Source organism: Canis lupus, chromosome 14, assembly GCF_048164855.1.
Source record: "Canis lupus baileyi chromosome 14, mCanLup2.hap1, whole genome shotgun sequence".
Lineage (NCBI taxonomy): Eukaryota > Metazoa > Chordata > Mammalia > Carnivora > Canidae > Canis > Canis lupus.
Window position 1 is genome coordinate 64531073 of NC_132851.1, and position 27384 is coordinate 64558456.

The 27384-nt window shown below is 37.6% G+C and overlaps 1 protein-coding gene across 3 annotated transcripts in view; it reads left to right on the plus strand.

Annotated features, from left to right (window-relative positions):
• The first annotated feature begins 8111 nt into the window (after nt 1–8111).
• Nucleotides 8112–27384, plus strand: part of LOC140604209 (alpha-fetoprotein-like) — a 53269-nt gene continuing 33996 nt past the window's right edge. For 2 of the 3 annotated variants that reach the window (XM_072775366.1, XM_072775368.1), the window contains exons 1-7: nt 8112–8225; nt 9559–9610; nt 9755–9896; nt 11515–11726; nt 16412–16544; nt 19362–19459; nt 20495–20624. In XM_072775366.1, the coding sequence (XP_072631467.1) occupies nt 8141–8225; nt 9559–9610; nt 9755–9896; nt 11515–11726; nt 16412–16544; nt 19362–19459; nt 20495–20624 (852 nt within the window). In that variant the 5' untranslated portion in view covers nt 8112–8140. Of the gene's footprint in view, nt 8226–9558; nt 9611–9741; nt 9897–11514; nt 11727–16411; nt 16545–19361; nt 19460–20494; nt 20625–27384 lie in introns of all 3 variants that reach the window. The other variant, XM_072775367.1, reaches the window with a different exon arrangement.

Below are 27384 nucleotides of genomic sequence, written 5' to 3' on the forward strand. Positions count from 1 at the left end.
GGGCACCCCATTCCTACTGCCACTAACTTGCTGTACATCCTCAGACAATTTCCCTACAATCCAAGACCTCCATATTTTTGTGTAACATGGAAGAATAATATCCACATCACATCACAAAGGCTTTAGCGAACTGTATCAAATGACTATATAAAGTACCTAATACAAGGGCCAGCAGACAATAGATGTTTATTTCATGAAGTTATTTTTCCTTTTGCCATTTTCCAAACTTCCATTTACTAATGAGGAGAACAGGAAGAAAGTTTTACTTAGATAATGGATAATAAGTATAGCAAACAGAAGTGAATCAGAGCACAGTTTGCTAATTCAATTTTCCACCTGCTGGTGGATTCTGCTGTGTGTCCCATCCCCTACTAGTGGATTCTGCTATGTGTCCCATACCGTGCTGAACACAGCAGATGTGAAACCAGAGTCCCAGGAGCTTGTCATCACAAGACTCTATACTCACAGAGGAAACTGCCATATAGCTCTCTGCTGTTGTGCCGGAGAACATACTAATAAAAAGCTGGTAACTGGTGTGATGTGGGGAAAGGAGGGAGAGGAATGGTTTATTCAAAAGATGTATTTTGTCTAGAGAAGAGAGGATTTGGAATGAGGGCAAATCACATGTTCTCTGCTCAGACAGAACCCAAACCGATGACTAGAACACACCAGTACTCAGTGCATGAAGAATTTTCTAGTACTAGAGGTGATTCTAAGTGGGGTAAGCCTCATGGTACAGCAATGAGTACCCAGACTGCAAGCAATCCTCACCCAGGTTTTCTGTGGGATCTGGAGATCCAGTCCTGGTCTTTCTAAGGTTCCTTCAAACTCTTGTTTCTATGACTCATATAAGAATTAGGTTTACTGTGAAATAATATTCATTAAAAATTGTCACTGTCTCTTGTATGCTTTCCATTTTTAATCTTAAAAGTCAGTGTGACTGGGTGACGGGCACTGAGGGGGGCACTTGACGGGATGAGCACTGGGTGTTATGCTGTATGTTGGTAAACTGAACTCCAATAAAAAAATATACAAAAAAAAATGTCAGTGTAAACATCTCACTCTCTTATGGAACAAATTCTGTGCTACCTTTCAAGTCTTACCACAAAACTCATCCCCTTGCTTTTGTTTAGATAATCCTCGCTGCTTGTTTTTCCTCTGGCCTGAAATTCCATTAGCCACTGATAAAGGACCTAACACGATCTTTTGTTTTCAGAATCTCTTGCTCTGAGATGAGAATTCAAATACGATGTAAATTTTGTCCAATTTTTTCTTTATAAAAAAGAGGAATTAGTTTAACACACATGCAACAGTTTTTCTGTTTTTTGTTTGTTTGTTTGTTTTTTTAAGTGTCAGCCCCAATCAATTAATACTGGTTCTCTTGTGGCACTGCACAGTGAATGCTAAAGCTGAGCCAAGGTGCAGAGACAAAGAGGGCAGTGATCAGTTAGTCATGTCTGCAGTAGGTGACCTTCTGGGGCACTCACCCAAAGGATTAGCCATTCCTAGTGTAATAATAGGTCCAGTTCTGATGTTTCCATAAGGCTCGGAGGAAGATCTCAGGGGCACAGCAGAAGAGATGCTGAGAATTAGCGCTCTTTAGAAGACCCTGAGAAGGATGATGAAACCTGCCAAAGAGAATTCTTCCTTTTCTGACTCTAGTTTTCCACATACATCATCCATATTCTTTAGCATTAGCCGATGTGTCCCAAACCTAAATAAGAACAGATCTGCGGTTATTATTATTATTATTATTCTCTAGGAAACCAGAAATAAGAACACATGGGTAGTATAATCAAGTGATGGACTGCCAGTCTTAGATATTATTTGGTCCAAATCCTCCAGATATAAACAAGGAAACTCAGGACAGGAATTGTTAAAGTAGTAACTGGTGATCTTCCATTTCCAAAACTTTTGGACTTCACATTTTTCTTAGACTTTTTATTTGACCAGTAAGTACCTGTTTCCTCCCCTAAACCCCCAATCTGGATGTTAGGCAAAGGTGACAATAGTTCAGGAATGTCGACAGCTTAGTTTTCAATACTAGCTCTTGGATGGTGTGGGCTCCAAAGTCAGACAGACCTGAATTTCTACCTGTGAGTCTATGAGCAAATTACATGCTCTTGAGTCTATTGTTGCTATTGATCATTTTTTTTAAATTAAGCTTTTTGTTTTGATTCCAGTATTGCTAACATGCAGTGTTATATTAGTTTCAGGTATACAATATAGTGATTCAGCAATTCTATACATTACTCTATGCTTATTGTACACAGTTAAGAGTACAGTAGTGTACCCTTAATCCCCTTCACCTATTTCATGCATCCCTCACCCACCTCCCCTCTGTTAACTGTTTGTCCTCTAAACTCTGTTTCTTGCTATGTCTCTTCCTCTTATTTTTTTCTTTGCTGTTGTTTTGTTCATTTAATTCCACATGAAGTGAAATTATATGTTATTTGTCTTTCTCTGACTTGTTTTGCTCAGCATTATACTCCTTAGCTCCATCCATGTGGTAAGATTTCATTCTTTTTGTGGCTGAATATTCCATTGCATATGTATACCATTTCTTCTTTATCCATTCATCAGTCCATGGAACTTGGGCTGCTTCCATAATTTGGCTATTGTAAATAATGCTCCAGTAAACAGAGGGATGCATTTATCCCTTTGAATTAGTGTTTTTGTACTTTTTGAATGCATACTCAATTGTGTGATTACCGGAGCACAGTGTATTTCTATGTTTAATTTTTTGAGGAACCTCCATACCATTGTCCACAGTGGTTGCACCAGTTTGCATTCCTGCCAGCAGCATATGAGTTTGTCTTTCTCTACATCCTCACCAATATCTGTTGTTTCTTGTGTTTTTTATTTTAGCTATTCTGACAGATATAAGGTGAGTTCTCATTGTGGTTTTGATTTTTATTTCCCTGATGATGAGTGATATTGAGCATCTTTTCATGTGTCTATTGGCCATCAGGATATCTTCTTTAAAGAAATGTCTGTTTATGTCTTCTGCTCATTTTTAAATTGGATTGTTTGTTTTATTGGGTGTTGAGTAGCATCAGTTCTTTACATATTTTGGACACTAACCCTTTATCAGATATGTCATTTGCAAATATCTTCTCCCAGTCAGTAGTTTCCTTTTAGTTCTATTGATTGCTTCCTTCACTGTGCCAAAGCTTTTTATTGTGATGTAGTCCCAATAGTTTACTTTTGCTTTTATTTCCCTTGCCTCAGGAGACATACCTAGTAAAATATTGCTATGGCCAATGTCAAAGAAATTACTGCCTGTGCTCTCTTCTAGGATTTTTATGGTTTCGGATCTCACATTTAGGTCTATAATCCATTTTGAGTTTATTTTTGTGTATAATGTAAGAGAGTTGTCTAGTTTCATTCTTTCGCATGTATCTGTCCAGTTTTCCCAACATCATTTGTTAAAGAGAATCTTTTTTTCCTATTGCATAATTTTTCCTCCTTTGTAGAAGATTAATTGACCACACAATTATGGGTTTATTTCTGGGTTTTCTATTATGTTCCATTGAACATTGTGTCTATTTTTTGCCAGTACCATACTGCTTTTATTGCTACAGTTTTGTAAAACAGAGAGAGAGAGAGCAAGAGAGAGAGACAGAGAGTATGAGCCAAGGGGAGAAGCAGAGGCAGAGGGAGAAGCAGACTCCCCACTGAACAGAATGCTCAATGCTGGGGTCAATCCCAGAAATGCCAAGGTGCAAAGAAACCAGAGATATGGGAACAAATCAGACCACCTTGCCTCAGGCATCTGAGGTGGGGCCCTTTTATGGCAGTCACATTGTGATCAACAAAGAATAAACAGATCGCAAAATAGAAGGATTTCTTTTTTAAAATTCCCCTGACTATTCGGGGTCTTTTCTGATTCCACACAAATCTTAAAATAATTTGTTCTAACTCTCTGAAGAAAGTCCATGGTATTTTGATAGGGATTGCATTAAACGTGTACATTGCCCTGGGTAACATTGACATTTTCACAATATTAATTCTGCCAATCCATGAGCGTGGAATATTTTTCCATCTCTTTGTGTCCTCCTCAATTTCTTTCAGAAGTGTTCTGTAGTTTTTAGGGTATAGATCCTTTACCTCTTTGGTTAGGTTTATTCCTAGGTATCTTATGTTTTTGGGTGCAATTGTAAATGGGATTGACTCCTTAATTTCTCTTTCTTCAGTCTCATTGTTAGTGTATAGAAATGCCACTGACTTCTGGGCATTGATTTTGTATCCTGCCACGCTACCAAATTGCTGTATGAGTTCTAGCAATCTTGGGGTGGAGACTTTTGGGTTTTCTATGTAGAGTATCATGTCATCAGCAAAGAGGGAGAGTTGGACTTCTTCTTTGCCAATTTGAATGCCTTTAATGTCTTTTTGTTGTCTGATTGCTGAGGCCAGGACTTCCAGTACTATGTTGAATAGCAGTGGTGAGAGTGGACATCCCTGTCTTGTTCCTGATCTAAGGGGAAAGGCTCCCAGTGCTTCCCCATTGTGAATATTTGATGTGGGCTTTTCATAGATGGCTTTTAAGATGTCGAGGAATGTTCCCTCTATCCCTACACTCGGAAGTGTTTTGATCAGCAATGGATGCTGTATTTTGTCAAATGCTTTCTCTGCATCTAATGAGAGGATCATATGGTTCTTGGTTTTTCTCTTGCTGATATGATGAATCACATTGATTGTTTTACGGGTGTTGAACCAGCCTTGTGTCCCGGGGATAAATCCTACTTGGTCATGGTGAATAATTTTCTTAATGTACTGTTGGATCCTATTGGCTAGTATCTTGTTGAGAATTTTTGAAAACCATATCTGAGGCATCACAATGCCAGATTTCAGGTTGTACTACAAAGCTATGGTCATCAAGACAGTGTGGTACTGGCACAAACACAGACACATAGATCAATGGAACAGAATAGAGAACCCAGAAGTGGACCCTGAACTTTATGGTCAACTAATATTCGATAAAGGAGGAAAGACTATCCATTGGAAGAAAGACAGTCTCTTCAATAAATGGTGCTGGGAAAATTGGACATCCACATGCAGAAGAATGAAACTAGACCACTCTCTTGCACCAGACACAAAGATAAACTCAAAATGGATGAAAGATCTAAATGTGAGACAAGAGTCCATCACAATCCTAGAGGAGAACACAGGCAACACCCTTTTTGAACTCGGCCACAGCAACTTCTTGCAAGATACATCCACGAAGGCAAAAGAAACAAAAGCAAAAATGAACTATTGGGACTTCATCAAGATAAAAAGCTTCTGCACAGCAAAGGATACAGTCAACAAAACTAAAAGACAACCTACAGAATGGGAGAAGATATTTGCAAATGACGTATCAGATAAAGGGCTAGTTTCCAAGATCTATAAAGAACTTATTAAACTCAACAGCAAAGAAACAAATAATCCCATCATGAAATGGGCAAAAGACATGAAGAGAAATCTCACAGAGGAAGACATAGACATGGCCAACACGCACATGAGAAAATGCTCCGCATCAGTGGCCATCAGGGAAATACAAATCAAAACCACAATGAGATCCCACCTCACACCAGTGAGATTGGGGAAAATTAACAAGACAGGAAACAACAAATGTTGGAGAAGATGTGGAGAAAAGGGAACCCTCTTGCACTGTTGGTGGGAACGTGAACTGGTGCAGCCACTCTGGAAAATTGTGTGGAGGTTCCTCAAAGAGTTAAAAATAGACCTGCCCTACGACCCAGCAATTGCCCTGCTGGGGATTTACCCCAAAGATGCAGATGCAATGAAACGCCGGGACACCTGCACCCCGATGTTTCTAGCAGCAATGTCCACAATAGCCAAACTGTGGAAGGAGCCTCAGTGTCCATCGAAAGACGAATGGATAAAGAAGATGTGGTCTATGTATACAATGGAATATTCCTCAGCCATTAGAGACAACAAATACCCACCATTTGCTTCAACGTGGATGGAACTGGAGGGTATTATGGTGAGTGAAGTAGGTCAGTCGGAGAAGGATAAACATTATATGTTCTCCTTCATTTGGGGAATATAAATAATAGTGAAAGGGAATATAAGGGAAGGGAGAAGAAATGTATGGGAAATATCAGAAAGGGAGACAGAACATGAAGACTCCTAACTCTGGGAAACCAACTAGGGGTGGTGGAAAGGGAGGAGGGCGGGGGGTGGGGGTGAGTGGGTGACGGGCACTGAGGGGGGCACTTGACGGGATGAGCACTGGGTGTTATTCTGTATGTTGGTAAATTGAACACCTATAAAAAATAAATTTATTAAAAAAATAGAAGGAAGCCATTAAAAATGTTATTATCAGTCCTTATTCAAGCCAAGTTGTCACAAGAATGTTAAGGTCACAAACTCCCTGGTCAGTTCTAAATAAAAGACTGTCAGTGGAGATCCATGTTGGTAACCCTGTCAGGACCCCTCCCACTCCTGAGAGCTTTTTCTGTATCCTTGCTTAATAAAATTCTATTGCTTTGCTCACTCTCCTTTGTCCACGAGATTCAATCTTTGTGAGACAAGAACTTAGCTCTCCTGCTTTAAATAGAAGAATAGATTAACTCTTCTAAATAGAATAGATTAACTCTTCTTTAAATGTTTGGTAGAATTTGCCTGTGAAGCCTTCTGGCCCTGGACTTTTGTTTGTTGGGATTTTTTGATTACTGATTCAATTTCATTGTTGGTAATTGGTCTGTTCAAATTTTCTGTTTCTTCCTGTTTCCAACATGGCAGGTCAATCCAAATCCTCCAGGTCTGCCTATTTTCTGAAGTCCCAGGCCTCTGTAACAAGTAAGACTCCCAAGTGTCTCTTGTTGAGGATACTATAGTCAGCATACTAGAATCAGCCCTTGCAAGGATTCCAGATTTGTCTGCTCTGCCAGTAATCATGGCTCCTGGGTGTCTCTGAGTGAAGGATATTCCTGCAGCCCAACAAAATGTCATACTTGCAAAGTAGTCCAGACTCCTTTACTTGTACCCTATAGACAGGCTGCATGATGTGTTCTCAAGATTCCCCAGAGCTTGAGGCTCCCAGGTGCTTCTTTGGCTGGCTTCTCAGTCCTATGGGCAGGCCCTGACTTGGCAGGGAAAATGCAAGTTCTCTGGGTCTCCTCAGATATAAGCCTCAAGAGCTGCATGCACTCGGAAGTGATTTCTGGTTGCCTGTCCTGGGACATTGAATAAGTTCACTCCTTGAACTGATAGAAGAAAAGGCCCAATCTCATTGCTACCTCCCATTTCTCATAGAGCACCTTCAGCACCAGGATGTGCTTCATCTGCACTGTCACTTCTTGACATCTTCACTAGTCCAGTAGATCCACGTGGTACTTGTGCCTGCCCTTGGGTGTCATGATGTTCTCAATCTCATACAGCTACTGGGCTAAGAGCCTGCCTAAGCAGTTGTCTTGGTTCACCCTTGCCAGAGCTGTCAACAGCTCCATGGCCCTTAGACGGACTGCATGATGTGTTCTTGGCCATTTCCAGAACTTGAGTCTTCCAGGTGCTGCTTTTAGGTGGTTACCTAGTATGGCAGGCAGGCCTAGATAATCTTGAGTCCCATTTTCTTTTTCAAGGAATAAGAATTCTGTTATCTGCATAAAGTCATAAAAATCACCAGATTCACAATGAACACTCAATAAGTTAGGTCCCATTTCCTTGGGTTTGCTCCCAAGGCCTATGCTCCCCACTATCTCCAGGGACTTGAAAATGTGCCCAGCACTGGAACCAGGGCTTTAACCATTTATTTGAATCTGTGGTAGTACATGTTTACCTTCCCTCCTACCACTTCAGAACTTTGTACATGTCAACAGGCATTCCCAGGAAATGAAATATTTACCAAAGGTGCTTATTGATTATTACAAGGCCTACATAGTATAATCTTGAAAAAACAAGTAGATTGACATGACTCATTTTAAAATCCAGTATTCATTAATGAATGCCATCCATTAGCAATATTTCTTCATTGCCATGAATTTCTTCAATTTTATCAGGGTTGTATTGGTCTAGAAAAAATATTCACCAGGAAAAGGTTAATTATTAATAGTAATTACTTGAAAAGAGTATAAAGGGATTCCTCAGTTCTTTCAGATGATAGAGCACCTTCTTTAAAGGTTCATCTGGAACAATGAAGATTTTTAGACCTATATGTTTTCTTGTTTTCTTCAGCTACGTTCAATGTCAAACTCTTCAGAGAAGTTTACTAGCTGCAGGTAGGGATCCTATTTACAATCTATACATGCCATGTGCCAGGAGATAAGGCATGATGACTCCTAAAATATATACTTAAATGGAAGAAAAGGCTTATATTCTTCAGTGCTCATCACTGTCAACAGAGTCATTGGAAATTGCTAGAAATTAATTTGTGGAAGGGATGTGAAAGAGAGCGAATATATTGAGGCAACACACACAGAAAGATCTCGTTTTAGCTTGGCTTGCACTCTGGGTGAGGGATCTATACATTTCAAATTTGTGTTTGAAATTGGGTAAACAATTTTGGATAAAGCAACTGTGTTCATAGTAGCAAGAAAAATATTATGACCCACTTTTTTCAGTACCTATTCTGTGCAAGGTGCTGGGCTTGGAGCTTCACATCTATGTTTCCATTGAATCCTAATAACTATCCAATGTGGTAGAGTTTATTTCTGTTTTCTAGGTAGAGAAATAGAAATTTTGAGAGCTTACACAATTTTCCCAAGGCCACACTCAATATAAGAGCTAGAAGTTGAACTCAGAGTAACGGACTCCAAAGCTTTTGTATTAATAGCGATAATAATGTTTCTTTATTTAACAGAAAGCTGTTCAGCTCTTAAGAAACCATTAGTATAAGAAGACATTGTTTTGTTGAGTTTTTTTAAAGATTTTATTTATTTATTCACAAGAGTCACATAGAGAGAGGCAGAGACACAGGCAAAGGGAGAAGCAGGCTCCATGCAGGGAGCTGGATGCAAGACTCGATCCCAGGATCCTGGGATCACGACCTGAGCCAAAGGCAGACGCTCAACCGCTGAGCCACCCAGGTGTCCTGAGAAGATATTGTTTTTAATAGAGAACTTGTAAGTGGAGGTGATAAGAAAGATAAAGTTGATAGTAAATCCAAGATGCTTGAGATGCTGTCTTTGCCAAATGAAGCCTGGCAAAGTGCTAATATTTATACGTTTGCTCCCAATGTTTAATTTTCTTAATATTCCTTGGATACGCTAGTAGCTTCTAATACAAAGAGTTAAATAGCCAAATAGCCAAATCATGTTAATTAATTCAGATGTGTCAACACAAGTACATGCAACTCATTTGTAAGCAAATGACAGATTTCAAGTACACAGTATATTTGAATAGAAATAAGTTATTTACAGAATGCAGTTGAAACACGGGTGAAGGTATATTCTAGCAATTCATTTTAATTTTGATGGCAAATAAAATAGGTCTGGAAGTTTATAAGTGAATAAATATGGATTTCAGAATTATAAAGGGAGATTTCAATTTTGAAAATATCCTCTTAATGCAAAAAAAAAAAAAAAAATCTCGTTTTTTTTTTTTTTTTTTCAGCCTTGCGCCACATTAATAGCCAGAATTATCTGCAGGAGAACTTAAGAGACATGTGAGTCTTATCAATATTCTCTTATCTGAAATTTGAAATCACGATTATTTCGGAAGGGGGAGAAGGGCATTGTTATTTGATCTAACAATAACGGAGGAAGAGTTTGATTTTATCTTTAACACTCTTACAAGTGGTATGTTTCAGCACCAGCATTATGGTTGCTCAGTTTCTTCAGAAGTTAACTTATGAAGAAGTACAAACCATAGTTGAAGAGTTGGTAGATCTAACAGACAAGTGCAAGATTCTCAAGCCACATGAATCACCGTCAGAATGCGCTCACCAATTGGTAGGTAAATCATGTTTTGCCTTTCTCTCTTTTTTTTTAAACTAAAATTCCAACCAAAAGGTGTTATCATGAAGTGGGATGTTGAATAATTAGGTATGAAATTTTAAGGGAACAATATGTATATCAATCACACTCAAAATATAATCTTTGTAGGTTTATAAATCTACAGTTTTTCACTTCATCTCTGAGGGCTCAGACTCAGAGAACCCAAACACTCAAGAGAATGAATTATAACCTAGAATGCCAATTTGTTCGTTTAAGTTGGTTGCTTTGCCTCTCTCACTGGAATATTGTTGTCTGACATCCTCATATAAAGGTCCCTGGGAAATCAAAGTACTAATTTTAAAAAGTTTTTAAAAGTACTTGAAAAATAAGAAAGAAGTGAATATTATTATAGGCCTTTTTCTTAGCCAGCAAAAAATCTTGGGGATTACTACTGTCTCATAAAGTATATCTATCTTGTGATGAGCAAATTTTGATGAACACTAACATATTTGTACAATCCACATATTTTTTGGATCACTTATATCATGCCAAACATTTTAAATTACAAATTAATAGTTTTCTTTTTTGTCGGTAAGTTTTTTTTTTTTAACCCACCTTCTTGGGGCTAAAACCTACCCACCTACTTACTAGACTCTTAGTAGACATAGAAAACCATCAGTCTTAGGACACCTGGGTGGCTCAGCGGTTGAGCGTCTGCCTTTGGACCAGGGTGTGATCCTGGAGTCTTGGGATCAAGTCCCACATCAGGCTTCCTGCATGGAGCCTGCTTCTCTCTCTGCCTTTGTCTCTTCCTCTCTCTCTATCTGTGTCACTCATGAATACATAAATAAAATCTTTAAAAAAAATCATCAGTCTTATTAGAAACACATTTTATTTTATTTTTAAACACCATGACCTTAGCTGAAATCCAGAGTTAGCTGCTTAACTGACTGCACCAGGTGCCCCTAGAAACACATTTGAAATGAAGTTCTCCTAGTGACTAGTCTCACTTATTTTAATAGTGATTCCTTTTTAATTCTACTTCAAAAGATGGCCTTTTTTTTTTTTTAACCTTTATCCCCTAAATCTGGGCATGTATTGTTTGAAGTTTGTAGCATCCCACACATTTACTGCCACTCAAAGGTATTTGAAAAGTAACTGAATTATTACATTTTCATTTGAACATTTGACACTGAATACATACTGTCTCAGAGTTCAATTCTTAAAATAACTTCCCATGGAAACCAAACTAAAAACAATTAGGAAGCAAGGAAAGAAAACTACCATCTTTTTCTTTCTTGGTGGATAGTTACAAGAAATACTTTGATTTTGCTGGGCTCTGAAATTTTGGCTTCTGTTTAATGCCTTTTAATGACTATATGAAAACATATTCAAAATCACAATTATTTTGGAAATGAAAGAATGATAAATTCCATTTAGCCCATGTCTAACATGTGGAAATTTAGACTTAAAAACATAAAAAACTTCTGCTCTAGAGAGCTATGTCCAGGGATTACTAAATACAGAGTGTATGATCATATGCTCAGGGGACTTTTCTTATAATAATCCTTTACCTTTCCTAAGAGTGTAGATCACACCTGCTTCCCCTTTACATTATTATTTCCTCCTGCAGATGACTACTTTTCTGGAACACATTTGTAATAACCAAGGAAAGGCTGAGAGACAGGAGTTTTCTGACTGTTGCAATATAAATAACAAAGCAAGACTCAAGTGCTTCCTATTATACAAAAAAGATGATGCAGATGACAGTGATGTATTCCAAATTCCAAATCCTGAGCAGATCTGTGAGACGCACAAAGAGAATCAAGTGTCAGTGAAGGAGAGGTAAGCCATTTCTCTCTGAAGAAGAGTGTTTTCAAATTTTGAAGACAGATCTTTTTTTATATATATGGGCCTCTGAGAACACAATGCTTTATTACTTGGAATTAGAGTAAAATTTTGAGCTACAATATATATATTTTCTCCCTCAGAATGACAGTTACAACCTTAGTGAAACCAGACAGGGCATAGAAACATCTGTATGTAGAACATTACAAATGACTAGGACAAAAACATTTTTAAAGATAATTTTAAAAATGACTAGGACAATGTGAAAGACCCATCTCCTTAGGTTAAATTAGTCAGACCCGTAGCAAATGATGTTGAAAGGTACAGCAAGTAAGCAGAGCATAATTCACAGAGAGTACTAGGGACAGAGAGTGGGTGATAGCTCTGGCAAGGGGCTGGCATTTGGAAGATCCATCAAGGGATAGCAGAGAGGGTATCTGATAGGCTTGGTGAGAACTAGGAGTAAGTGGCAATTGCAGATTAGACAGAGATGAGTTTTCTGCTCATAAACTCTCATTTTATAATTCCCACCTAGAGTGGATAGCATTATAGCAGATGCGTAGGGGAGTTCTTATTTCGTTTTCCTAATGAGCAAAGAGGTCTATCTGTTAAGAGTGGGGTATGAGCAAGTGCCTGGGTTTAGAGGTAGGTAACCAATGCCTAGAGAGGTAGAAATGACAAGAGAAACACAAGACTTCAGTTCTCAAGGAATGCAATTCTGGCTGTCTTATCAAGACAGGCTCAGATAATGGGAATAAGGCAAAGATCTGATGCTTGTTCTAGAGGGCAAGGAGCATGGTGATGATTTGATTTCAGATTTTAGACATGAAACTTTTGATCAGAGATAAATGAGCAGAGTGACTTGATGCCGAATTACATAAACTACTTTAATTCACTTATTTGGGTACAGAATTACTGAGCCTTGAAGAAGAAATTAATTGGACCTGCATCCTTAGGTAGAAAGGACTAGATCCCTAGGTGTCTCAGTCGATTAAGCATTCAACTTTTTATTTCAGCTAGGATCATGTTCTCAGGGTCTCGAGAATAAGCCCTGCATACAGCTCTGCAGTCAGGATGGGGTCTGCTTAAGACTCTACCCTTCCCCGCTGCTTGAGAGAGAGAGAGAGAGAGAGAGCGCAAGCTCATTCTCTCCCTCCCTCCCCCCAATCTCTCTCTCTCTCAAATAAATAAATCTTACCAAAAAAGAAAAAAGAAAAAGAAAGGACTAAGAGACTGGGGGTTGGGCAGGTTACAACCTGTCTGGCATTAGGGGCAACTGAATGGGAACCAAAACAGGACCCAGCTACCTATTTACTATGATGCTTCCATTCTAAGAGAGAATTATAAAATCAGGTTTGGGTTGAACATTCAGAGATTACAAAATCTAACCTATACTCAGACAGTGAATCTAATCTCTTCTTGAATATTTACAATGAAGTCAATATAAGGAGTTATTTTAAACGCTAATCTTAATATGCAGACAACTATAAATACTGAGAGGAAAAATAATTTTCTAATTACTTGTTTCATAATTATAAGGCAACAACTTCATTTAATTCTCAACCAAGGAAACAGTAACCATATATCAGAGCTGGGAGGAAAAGTCAGCTATTTCAGATTTTTCAAAAGACGGCATAGTATACAGATACACAAAACCATCGTTACTGTATCTTTGGATTATCTAAGGAATTTTCGATAACAGTTTTAATTTATTATAAGCTTCTATTGAATATCTGACTGTAGAAACCCACTTCTAATTAAGTGTGACCCTATGATATCTTACTATAGGGACATTCCATTTTTTTAATGTCTCTAATTAGTAGAAAGCTTTTCCTTATATTGAGTTAAACTTTGTCTTTGGAGATTTAAAATTAGAATTGGCTCATATTGAATATCTTCCAAGGGAACTAAGTTACCATAGTACAAAAATGAACTCTTAATTCGGCATAGACAATAAAGAGCAGAGGTATTGAATGGCTTTGGTGAAATTTGGTATTGACAAGAGAAACACAAGGCTTCAGTTCTCAAGGAATACAATTCCTTATGTTAGGAGGCAGCTGTATGTTGATAATACCAGTTCTGTCGTTCTGTTTCTATAGGTTGGGCTTGAGAGACTCTGCTGATAGAAGCCCATTGACTAAACTTCCAGGGCTTTGGGGCCGCTTAGTGAGAGTGAAGAGGAATTTTTTGGGGGGATGGGGGGAGGGAGGATCACAGACCTACTTTTCTAAGTATTGTTAATGAATGATGTTTGGTTCTATTATTTGGCCTATTTTTCCACCTCCATAGTTTGCGGATGACTTTTTTCTTTATAGGTTTTTAAAAAGCAAAAGTAATAATACTTTTACAGGGTAAGCTAACTTTAGTGTGGTAGCAAATAATCTCTAATTTTCAGCAGCTCAGTATAACAAAAAAACAGAATTTTTTTTCACTCATGCTATCTGTCCAATGAAAATTGGTAGGCAGTCTGCTTATCATAGTCACTTAGGGACTTAGGTTGACAAAGATACCATCTCAACACTTACTTCCTTGATTACTATGGCAAAGGAAGGGGATAATAGTAAATCATGTATTGCTTCTTAAGCTTGTTTAGAAACAGCACTCATCATTTTTACTCACACATCATTAACCAGCAAGTCACATTGTCATACCTCATCTCACAGGAGGCAGAAATGTGCAATCCTACCATTTGCCTGAAAGGAGGGGAGCTGGAAATATTTGGTAAACAACTCTACTGGCAACTGCCTCGGTCATCCACCCACACACAAAAAATGATTTTCTACCTTTAACCGAAAGGAAATGTTACCACAGAATTGCTACACACCAGTTGTTAGATAAGGTGTCTGTTGACGTTTGGTTAGCGCTTCAGGTCTCCTGCAAATCTTGTCTTTATTAGGGCCCCAGGATTCATATCTGGGCAGAGGGCAGTAACAAATACTCTTCTGATGAAGTCACATATGGATATAGTCCCTGACCCCAGAAACTCTAGCCACCTCCTTCGGTTATTGTTTTCTAGACCCTGCAGCACTAAGGGATTTCTATAAAATATTTTAAGCATTTCCTTGGATATTTGTCATGAGATACCATTGCTTTTTCAATCATTTCAGGGAGGGCAATGGTAGCAATTTTTCATTTGACTTCATTGGCTTCTGCAGCTGTATTTTTCTCTAGGATCCCAAAAGGACTTGGAGTTAGATCCCAAAGGAGCAGGGATATAGATTTATGTATTATCCAAGGAACTGGTGGTGGATGGAAGTTAAAACAAGAACCAAGTTCCTATTCTATCACTTCCTCCATTATCCTTTCAATGTTGAAAACCTGATTTTCTGGTGTCACCATTTTTCTGGTGATATAGGCCAACTCTACAGACACTACATCTTAAACTTGCATTAAGAATAGTATTATAATAATCAGTATGAGTCTTGAGTGTTACTTTCATTTCGTTTTAATTGGCTATCCTGACACTTGACATCTCATCTCTCTCTATCTTGGCTCAGCTGCTGACAGTTCTCCTCCCACGGGTAACCCAGGAAAGCAAGTGTTTCCAGCTCTATATTATCTGGAGCATGTGTTTCCAAGGTCATCAAAATAGAAAAAAAGAGAGCAGGGAAAAAAAAAGAGAGCGAGAGCAGGGAACTGTGCTGAGACATTACCAGCCACACCTCAAAGCATTGTGGAGCACATTCATTCACATTTCATCCTCCAGAATTCAGTTACATGTTCTTGACCTAACTGCAAGGGAGTCTGGAAAAGGAGTCTCCCTGTGCACACGGAAAAAAAAAATGGATTTGTGTGAGCATTAAGCCAGTTTTTGCCTGTAATGGCATCTGGGTTTTTGTTTTTGTTTTTAATTAGAGAGACAGTATGAGCGTTTAGAGGGAGGGACAGAAGGAAAGGGAGAGTAAGAGAGAGAAGGCCAGGCAGACTCTGTGCTGAGCAGGGAGCATGACATAGGGGCTAGACCCCAGCACCGTAATATCAGGACCCGAGTGGAAGACAGATGCCTAACTGACTGAGCCACCCAGGCACCCCGCATGCCTATAATGTCCTCTTGTTCAGTATTTTTGCATTTGTGTCTGTGGGGTCTTTAAGCAAACTTTGCAAAAATAAGAGGAGACATGCATTATAAGTGAAAGGCAGACCTGATGCCCAGGCTCTGTGTGTGAGGGATAAATGAACTAGAGAGGGAAATAAAGATGGGGGCTTAGTAACAAACCAAAATACTGAGGGACACATCTTGGAGGACTGGCATTTCCTAGTCTAGAAAGAACTTCTGGATGATCTTGAGAGACTCCCCTCACCCCACTAATAGCTTCTAAATTTAATCCTCCTGCACCAGATGTACAATCCTGCATTTACAATTCATTTTGGCCTACTGAACTTTCTATCTTCCACTTCTTCCATTTATATAAAAATGACAAGTTTTAATTACTTTTTCTTTCCCCACCAGCCTGGAAGTCACAGTTGGTCACTTTCTGGGCATTCTGTGAATGTCTAATTTCATAGTGATCTGTCCAGAGTGACGTGAACACGTGATGATGTCTTTACATAGTATAGTGCTATCTTATCTCTTTCATCATGAAATTCTAGAAGTTTCAGGTCGACAAAACTAAATGCAGAAACTGTGTTGGCACATGTTCTTGGATTCTAAATTACACGACTTTGTATTTGCCAAATTACAGGTACATTTATGAAATGTCTAGAAAGTATCCATTCTTGTATGGACCCACTATTCTGACAATGTCTGCTTGCTATGAAACAGCTATTCACTCATGTTGCCAAGAAGAAAATAAAACTGAATGCTTCCAGATGAAGGTAAAATATTCATATGTCAACTGTTATTTAGAGCCTTGTTCTGCGGTGTGTGGACTGTGTACCAGCAACATACGCATTACCTGGCGTCTCATTGGAAATGCAGAATCTGAAGCTCTTCTCCAGACATACGAAATAAGACTCCATTGTAAAGAGATACTGAAGCAATTCATATTGTTATTAAAATTTGAAAAGTGTGAATTAGCATAGACACTACTTTGTCATAAAAATTTAATATTCAAGTTACCATTGTTGCATATCAAAATACCCCAAAATTTATTGACTCAAAACCAAGGATCATTTTATTATCTCTCATGATTTCTGTGGGTCGGGAGTCCAGGAAGGGTTCATCTGAGCAGTTCTGGCTCATGATCTTTCTTGTGGTTGCAGTCAGACAACGGCTGAATTTAGGACTCCGGGGGCCTGAATCACCTAGGGGCTAGTTCAAGATCTCTTTCTTCTCCCAGAATCTCAGGGCCTCTCCACGTGGTCTTGGTTAGTTTGGGATTCCTCGCAGCATGGTAGCTTCAGGGCAGATGAATTGCTTACGTGGCCAAAGACTTCAAGAACGCATATAATAGTGGCTAAAGCAGAAGTCGAATGGCCTTTAATGAACTAGTCTCAGAAGTTACTTCTGTCATACACTATTAGTTGAAACACCATAAAACCTTACCAGTTTGAAGGGGACAGTATATATACTGTACCTTTTGATTGGGAAGACTGTCAAAGTCTCATTGTAAGAAGGGCAAGGAATAGAAGATATCCCTACAGCAATCTTTGGAAAATACAATCTACCACACTTAATTTTAACCATGTAGCCTTTCTCTTTCATTGAATGGATATGAATCAGTGATTAGTTCTATGATAAAAGTACTTTTCATGCATGCTCGTTTCAGGATTTAAATATTAACATAAAATGACCATCTTTACTAGAGAGGGCACCAGATGGATTTTCCAAAGGTTGTACTGAAATGAGTAGTAGTTTGATAATCATTTTGATGAATTCTCAAGATTAAATACAGGACCACTTTGTTCTTACTGTTTTCTTTGATCTTCTCAGTGTAAATTTATTTCATATTCTTCAAAACCCCTATTTCTCTATTTCTCTAAACCTATTTTTCATATTGAGCTCCTCTTTGTCTGCTTTCTGTAAGAAATTAAATAATATATCTAAAGAGTTTCTGTCATATGCTAAGTACTCAATAATTATAGCTATTATCATTAAAGATAATATTAATGATATCATTATAATATATAGCTTTAATTTATATTATATACTTTATATATAAATATATTTATTATATAAATTTATTATCTCCCTCTCTGTTTGTTCCCTAGTGACTCCTTCAGAAGTCAATTTTGAATTCCTAAGCAGGACAGTTTTTTTGCTTTTTGGTTTATATTAATTAAAAACAGAAAAACAAATGATCATGCACACTTATGTCTTATTACTTCACATTTCTAAAGAATGAACGTTTTTGTAGAGGTTAAGTTTTTTTTTTTTTTAAGTAACTTGTGCTTACTCTTTTAAGTTACAAAGTTTTCTTAATTTTAATCCTTCTCAGTGGAGAAGTTTCCTTCATGTATAACATGCACCTATAAAGTTACCTTAGAGTTCTTCCCTCCTCTATCCTACTTTATGATCTTTACAGTATTGCTGATACCAGGATGTCTATTCCTAATGGTTCTGGCTTCTTCTCAGGGAAAATGACATAACCAAGTGTGTAAAAATTAAGTCTATGATCAGAGAATATGGTTTATGAATTAAGTCTTCACAGACTCTTGGAGAAGTAGACAATCTTATTTGTACTAGATTTTAAATGGGTAGAATACAACAAAATAAGGATTAAAGTAATAATTATATTTATAATTGATTAAAAATATAATTAGTTATATTTAATAATAATTATTAAATTATGATTATTGTGCCAGTTTTGTGGTTTGAATATTACTTTTGTGTATATTTTTTTAATTTGTTCTTAAAAATAGTACTCTAAGGTACAGTTAGCCAACTGGTCATTATAATGTTTAAGTGAAAATATAGAGCTGTTCTGAAATTTAAAAATATTGCTAATATTTCCAACACATAGAGATACCAATTTTAGATTTTTCCTTTTGTTCATTTCTCTATCCACAGATTTTCTTTTGTATGTTGTGATCATACTGAAGACTTAAACTTTCTTTTTAGTAGAAGTATAAATTTTGTCAAAATTAATGTGCCATTATTTACTTTACCATCACTATGTTGAGACACATTTTATTTGTTTCCAAAATTTTACCATCATAACAAAATATGCATGCTCTTCTTTTTGCATAATTATGTTTTTATTTATGTAGAAGAATTTATTTGCAATAGTTTCAAAAGTAAAAATCCTGGGTTAAAAACTATGAACATATTTGTGGGGGAGGGGGACTTCATTAATGTATATTGCGAAACTGGAGCATATATTTTAGATAAGCAGTAGGAGACATGTCTAAGATGACAGAGCTAGGAACTTGAATAAAAACAAGATACAAGTATAAGACCTAATTGAAATGTATTCCTTTGGCTCTCTGGACTTTTGTTTGCTTAATTTCATGTCTTCTTTTCATTCCAAATGTTTGAGGTTCTAGAACAAGTGATTTCTGGGAAGTAAGATACTATTTTATAAAACCAACCAACCAACCAACCACATTTGATCTCTTTTAAATAAGGCAATAAGGACTTTCTAATTCTGAGGAGATAAACAACTTGTACTTTCCTTTCTTGTTTACTGATTACACGAGTGGCTTTTTCTGTTACTACCACATTTCTGTGATGAGTTGTTTTTCTAATTACAGCTAGAACCCATCAGAAAATACATTAGAGAACTATCTTGGAGGCATCACCATTTATGTGAAATTGGAATTAAATTCAACCATAAAGTAGCAAAAGCAGTGTAAGTTACTGATTGAGATACATGAATTTTATTGCTTTTGGATTACCCCATTTGATCAAACTCATGTGAAAAATTATTTTTCTTTTATTTAATAATGTCTCTCAATGCAAACTTGTTTCCTTTCTCTACACATATGCTATTTGCCCATTTGATAGGACACAGAGAGCTGGGCTTGAGACCGCCCAATCCTTCTCTCTACCCACTATCTCCTGCCTCAGTTTCTTCCATCTGGTCAGATCCCTTAGCCTCTGCCTTTAGTGCACAAAAGATTCTGTACATGAAGATGCAGGCACTTAATTGTTCCACATGATAAAGGCTGGAAGACAAAATATTTTCTTTCCTCTGAGAAGATAGGAAAGATTTTGGCTCCAGTGAAATGCAGAACAGAAAAATTTAGTGGTGTTTTGTAGGTGTTTTGATGGAAGAGTGTGGGGTGAGGAGAATTTGTTTTACTCAGTGTGCCTATTTCCTGGTCCAGATTGTATTTCTGTCCAAGTTTACCTGTGAAGAGATGTATCTTCCCTTATATCACCTCCTTTCCCAATCTGGGACAGCATTGGGCTGCACGGGAGCTTAGTTCTCCTTACAAGGCAGTCTCATTTTTCCTCTTGCCAGAGACATTTTGGGGATGTTGCTCAGCTGTCAATAGGGAGAGGCAAGGGAGACCCAAGACTCTTGTAATCATTGTCTTTATGATGAAGAATTTTACTTGGAAATTCAGGTCAGATAAATTTCCAAGTTATGCATCTAAGCAACTCAGCTTCTTTAAGTGATAACTTCAATGATGAAAATGACTATGTTTTGCATGATTATGAATTGAATGGTGTTTGTTTTATGATTTAGATCTTTGTGTGGCTCTGAGTGCTATCACTGAAGAAATAGAAGGCATTTAAAAGTATATATTTAAAATATACTCTCTTCATCCTACATTTGCAAATGTGTTTCTATTATTTTGGTTACTCAATGAACTAGAACTAATTTTAGAAAGGATTGAACTCAAAATATGGTCTAAAATGTACTTATTTTTCTTTTCAGGGAATTGGTTCTGCTGACTAAAAAACAACCAAAAACTAACTTTTCTGAAATTGCCAGACTGGCCGTGTATATTAAAAATCTGCATCAGACATGTTGTGAAGGAGATGTAGTCGCATGTGTACTTGGCAGGGTGAGAGCCTCTCCTTTCTTAAAATTCACTTCAGGCTTTAAAAAAACTTACAATTCTAAAAACTCTAAAATTCGAAACAATAACAACAAACCTTACAACTCTTAAAAAAAGGTGACCATGATATGTAATGAATCTAAAATGAAGTAATGAGCACTTCTCAATATTACCAGTAGAGTTGACAGTAGTGTCTCCCCTCTTCTCTCATCCCAAGTCAGGCAATGATTTTTTTCTTCCTTCCTTCCCTACTTTTCTCCTTCTACTCCTCCATCTCTTCCTCCCCCACTTCCTTTCCTCCTTACTTATCCTGTCCTTCTTCACTTTATTCTGTTACTCTTTAATTTTTAGAGCTGACCTTTAATTTCCTTAGAAATAGGGTTTGTATTTCATTCATCTTTGAATCCCAAGAATTGCAACTGAGGGCCCAGGCCATATCAGCCTGGAGGATAAAAGAAGCATGAAGACAAAGAGGTCGGTCTGGGGTTTGGGGGCACGGACACCATAGAATTCGCCCGCCCCTCATCCAAGTGTAAAGTCTTCAAATGCCAGAGAAGGAAAAATTTTAACTGTCAAAAATTCAACGAGGCTTTAGTAAATCACAGATTACAAGTCCTGTTCTTATTATTTCCGCAAATTAGAACATTGATTAATTTTCATCATGATAAATAAAACCCAGGAACAAAGAGAAGCTAGAATCCTAATTTCATGGGGATATCTATGACTCTTATGGACAGGAGCCCCCACCTTCAACTATTTTAGTCCCATTCCATGAAAGATTAAAGGATGTGAGTAACAGTGGAAATTAAAATAGAAAGCCATTGCATAGACACTCAGTAGAATCCCTTGGATTCTGCAGCCTCAACTATTTACTTTGTGAATGGAATGGAATGGAGCCGGGGTCAGACCACACGTATCCTTTGGTACCATTGTGGTTGTCAAATCAGTGCCACATTCAGCCCTACTGCTGGGAAAGGTGACAGGAGCCACTGCTACTTTCATCTTGGAGATAGACAATATAATGTTTTTCTTGAGTTACTTTCTGTATGGCAGTAATCCCAACTAGTGCTGGAAGAAACACTACCTTGCATACTTAGAAGGAGTCCTGGCTTTTCAGGACAGGCAATTAGAATGTTATTTGCATGAAGGTTGGGTGAACTTGGGAGTAGAGTTAAAAGAAAGTGGAGGCCTGACAGACGCAATCATAGTTAAAGAAAATAAAACAAAATCTCTAATATCCTTTAAAACATAAATAAGGAGCCTCGGTGTCCATCGAAAGATGAGTGGATAAAGAAGATGTGGTCTATGTATACAATGGAATATTCCTCAGCCATTAGAAATGACAAATACCCACCATTTGCTTCCACGTGGATGGAACTGGAGGGTATTATGCTGAGTGAAGTAAGTCAATCGGAGAAGGACAAACATTATATGTTCTCATTCATTTGGGGAATATAAATAATAGTGAAAGGGAATATAAGGGAAGGGAGAAGAAATGTGTGGGAAATATCAGAAAGGGAGACAGAACGTAAAGACTGCGAACTCTGGGAAATGAACTAGGGGTGGTAGAAGGGGAGGAGGGCGGGGAGTGAATGGGTGACGGGCACTGGGGATTATTCGATATGTTAGTAAATTGAACACCAATAAAAATAAATTAAAAAAAAAAAAAAAAAACCTATGCCAAACCAGTAACTCCATTTCTGGTTCTACATCATGTCAGGAATGCCAGAACAATCTTCAATGATTTCATTGTATTGGCTAGTATTCACAAACAATATAGATAACTATAAATGGTTCTAGTATTCCTGTCTTGGTCCAGACTTTAAGGAAACAGGTTTAAAGTTACTGGCTTGACAATGGTATTGTTTACATGTTAAGGGATTTTTCACTCTTATTTTAGAGGTTTGAGTTTTTTAAAAGATTTTATTTATGTATTTGAGAGAGAGAATGTGCATGTGCATGAGCAACAGGGTAGGGATGGGGGTGGGGGTGGGTAATGCGTGTGAGGGGAGAGAATCTAGAGCAGACTCCACACTAAGCACGGAGCCCAATGAAGGGCTCCATCTCATGGCCCTGAGATCATGACCTGAGCCAAAATCAAGAGTTCCACGCTTAACCAACTGAGCCACCCAGGCATCCTGAGGTTGTTTTGTTTTAATTAGTTTGATTTCTGAACATTAGTAAATGTTTTGTTTTCTTAGGATGATCATTTGATTTCCATTTAACTTATCCATTGGTGAATTATATTTAAAGATTTCTTAATTTTTAACCATCTTTAGGTTGCTTAAATCAATTTAATTTTGTTATATTTCTGGATTTTACATATATATAATTTTCAAATTTTTGCATTTCTGTTTACATAAAATTGGTCTAGAACTTCCAGTATTTGGTAGTCTAGAACTACCAATACTTTTGGTATTCAGTTATGCTAACTTCCAAAAATTACACTGTTTTTCCTTTCAAAATCTCTGAAATAACTTCATAGTATTGAGAATTACCTGCTTTGTGAAGGTTTGAAAGAACTTGTCCATGAAACTGGAGCAGGACTGGAGACAGAAACCTGGGTGACAGCTTTTCCATTTCTTTTGCTATAGATTTATTTTGACATTTTTCAGTCGATCCTCACTACTTATTCACGCACTTGTGAATTCACCTATTTGTCAAAATTCATTTGTAAGCCCCAAATCAGCACTCAGCACTTTTATGGTCATCTGCAGGCTGACCGGTGTGTGCTCAGAGCCGCGAAGAATTGGGAGTTGTGTGATGCCCATAATCCTGGCTGGGGGGGACTACTGAGTCAACAGCCCTAGGGAATGCCTTCTTGTTTTAGCTCTCATACTGTAAATAAGTGTCCTTTCTGCAGTCTAGTGCCACATTTTTCACATTTGTGTGTGTGTGTGTGTGTGTGTGCGTATGTGTGATTTAGCTGTTTGAAATGGCCCTCAAGCATAGTAAGTGCTGAAGTGCTGACTGGGGTTCCAAAACACAAAAAAAGTCACGATGTACCTTAAGGACAAGCTAATGTGTTAGATGTATTAGTTCAACATTAACAAATCATCAATACATATTAAATAAGGGGTATTTAAATAGAAACACACATAAAACAAGGCTATATCTTGATCTGTTGACAACAAAAATGTGACAGAGGCTTATAGGAAACTAGTCTTGGATTCCCCTTAGAGCTGATGAGTTCGTATTCACAAATTCAGTGAATTTATAACTGTTGTGACTAATGAGCATCAATTGTACCATTTTTGGGTCAGGTTTTATAATATACATTTTTAAAATAAAGTTTCCTTTATGAGCATCTTCTCACTGAGGTATTGGGTTCTACATAATATTGCTATTGGATAACTAAAAACATCAAGCATATAATTATAGTTCTTTTCTCCATGTAGTTGCGTTTTCGCCTTTATTTAGCTTTGCAAAGGTCCTACCTAATGTACTGGTCTTCTCCCAGGGAAAGTTTTTGGACTTATTTACTAATTCTGCTAGGTTTCTGCTTTTAATTTTATTAGCCTTCTCAGGTTTGTGTAGCTGTTTTTAGTTCAGTTGTTTGGATTGACTTCTTACTTTTTCTGTACTCATTCTTTTTCAATAACATTGTTAACAAGAATGATTTCAGTTGAACATCATTTCTTTGATACACTATTTTCCAGTTTGTTTATTTATTTATTCATTTTAAGAATGTTAATTCCAAGATAGTCAACATAGTGTCATATTAGTTCCAGGTATACAGTGTAGTGATACAGCAATTCTGTGCATTACCCAATGCTCATCATGATAAGTGCACCTTTTCTACTGTTTATTTTTCATATTGATTTAATTGTCTTTTTATTAGAGTATTTCTCCCAATGCTTTTAGGAATGATACATGGGTTATTTATTACCTTTGAACTGTATGTCCTAGAAAGTTTTCTATACTTATCACTGCTTATAACATTACATGATACTTCACAACATCACATCAATTCAAAAAGCAAGTAATCTGTATTGTAGATGTTAATTTTTAATGTTAACTCTACCTAATCACTCAGTCAACATAATTCAATTTTACATTGCCGAGTTCTCTCTCGTTCTTTGACTTCAAAGCACTATTGGACCAACATTTTGGGGTTGTATAATAATTGCTATAGTACAGACTTTTAAAAAAACAATTTCTTTGTGCCAACTGCTAATTCTAAGCACTTCACTCTTATTCAGAAAACACTTTTTTAGTACTTTACCTGTGCCAGGCTCTTTTTTTTCTTCCTAATAATTATTAATCCATTTAATTCCCATAATCTTAGCAAGTATTATTTTAACCCCATTTTATAGATGAGGAAATTGAAGGAGAAAAGGCTAAGTACCTTGCCTAGGTCACTCAGTTGGAAGATAGCAGTCAAGACTAGAAATCAAGAAGTCTGACTTCAGACCCAAAGCTGTCAATCACTGTACTGGTTTATTTTTCCAGTGATGATTGCAGAAGATGATAGGGAGAAAGACTGTATTCTTACAGTTTCTTTCATCAATTTTCTTCCCCCTCTTTTTTTTTTATTGGAGTTCAATTTGCCAACATATAGCATATCACCCAGTGCTCATCCGCCAAGTGCCCCCCTCAGTGCCCGTCACCCAGTCACCCCATACCCCCACCCACCTCCCTTTCCACTACCCCTTGTTCATTTCCCAGAGTTAGGAGTCTCTCATGTTCTGATATTTTCACTCATTTCTCTCCTTTCCCCTTATATTCCCTTTCACTATTTTTTATATTCCCCAAACGAATGAGAACATATAATGTTTGTCCTTCTCCGATTGACTTACTTCACTCAGCATAATACCCTGCAGGTCCCTCCACGTTGAAACGAATGGTGGGTATTTGTCATTTCTAATGGCTGAGGAATATTCCATTGTATACATAGACCACATCTTCTTTATCCATTCATCTTTCCATGGACACCGAGGCTCCTTCCACAGTTTGGCTATTGTGGACATTGCTGCTATAAATGTTGGGGTGCAGGTGTCTCGGTTTTTCTCTGCCTCTGTATCTTTGGGGTAAATCCCCAGCAGTTCAATTGCTGGTCGTAGGGCAGATCTATTTTTAACTCTTTGAGGAACCTCCACACAATTTTCCAGAGTGGATGCACCAGTTCACATTCCTACCATCAGTGCAAGAATGTTCCCCGTTATCCACATCCTCTCCAAAATTTGTTGTTTCCTGTCTTGTTAATGTTCCCCATTCTCACTGGTGGGAGGTGGTATCTCATTGTGGTTTTGATTTGTATTTCCCTGATGGCAAGTGATGGGGAGCATTTATTTTCTCATGTGCTTGTTGGCCATGTCTCTGTCTTCCTCTGTGAAATTTCTGTTCATGTCTTCTGCCCATTTCATGGTTGGATTGTTTGTTTCTTTGCTGTTGAGTTTAATAAGTTCCTTATACATCTTGGAAACTAGCCCTTTATCTGATACGTCATTTGCAAATCTCTTCTCCCATTCTGTAGGTTGTCTTTGAGTTTTGTGGACTGTTTCTTTTGCTGTGCAGAAGCTTTTTATCTTGATGAAGTCCCAATAATTCATTTTTGCTTTAGGTTCCCTTGCCTTCATAGATGTATCTTGCAAGAAGTTGCTGTGGCCAAGTTCAAAAAGGGTGTTGCCTGTGTTCTCCTCTAGGATTTTGATGGAATCTTGCCTTACATTTAGATCTTTCATCCATTTTGAGTTTATCTTTCTGTATAGTATAAGAGAATGGTCTAATTTTATTCTTCTGCATGTGGCTGTCCAATTTTCCCAGCACCATTTATTGAAGAGACTGTCTTTCTTCCAGTGGATAGTCTTTCCTGCTTTTTCAAATGTTAGTTGACCATAGAGTTGAGGGCCCATTTCTGGGTTCTCTATTCTGCTCCATTGATCTATGTGTCTGTCTTTGTGCCAGGACCACACTGTCTTGATGACCACAGCTTTGTAGTACAACCTGAAATCTGGCATTGTGATGCCCCCGGCTCTGGTTTTCTTTTTCAATATTCCCCTGCTATTCGGGGTCTTTTCTGATTCCACACAAATCTTAAGATGATTTGTTCCAACTCTCTGAAGAAAGTCCATGGTATTTTGATAGGGATGTGTAAATTTCCCTGGGTAGCCTTGACATTTTCACCATATTAATTCTTCCAATCCATGAGCATGGAATATTTTTCCATCTCTTTGTGTCTTCCTCCATTTCTTTCAGAAGTGTTCTGTAGTTTTTAAGGTATAGATCCTTTACCTCTTTGGTTAGGTTTATTCCTAGGTATCTTATGCTTTTGGGTGCAATTGTAATTGGAACGGAGTCCTTAATTTCTCTTTCTTCAGTCTCATTGCTTGTGTACAGAAATGCCATTGATTTCTGGGCATTGATTTTGTATCCTGCCACACTGCAGAATTCCTGTATGAGTTCTAGCAATCTTATGGTGGAGTCTTTTGGATTTTCAATGTACAGTATCATTTCATCTGCAAAGAGGGAGAGTTTGACTTCTTCTTTGCCTTGTATTTCTTTTTGTTGCCTGATTGCTGAGGCTAGGGTTTCTAGTACTATGTTGAATAGCAGTGGTGAGAGTGGACATCCCTGTCTTGTTCCTGATCTTAGGGGAAAGGCTCCCAGTGCTTCCCCATTGAGAATGATATTTGCTGTGGGCTTTTCATAGATGGCTTTTAAGATGCTGAGGAATGTTCCCTCTATCCCTACACTCTGAAGAGTTTTGATCAGGAATGGATGCTGTATTTTGTTAAATGCTTTCTCTGCATCTATTGAGAGGATA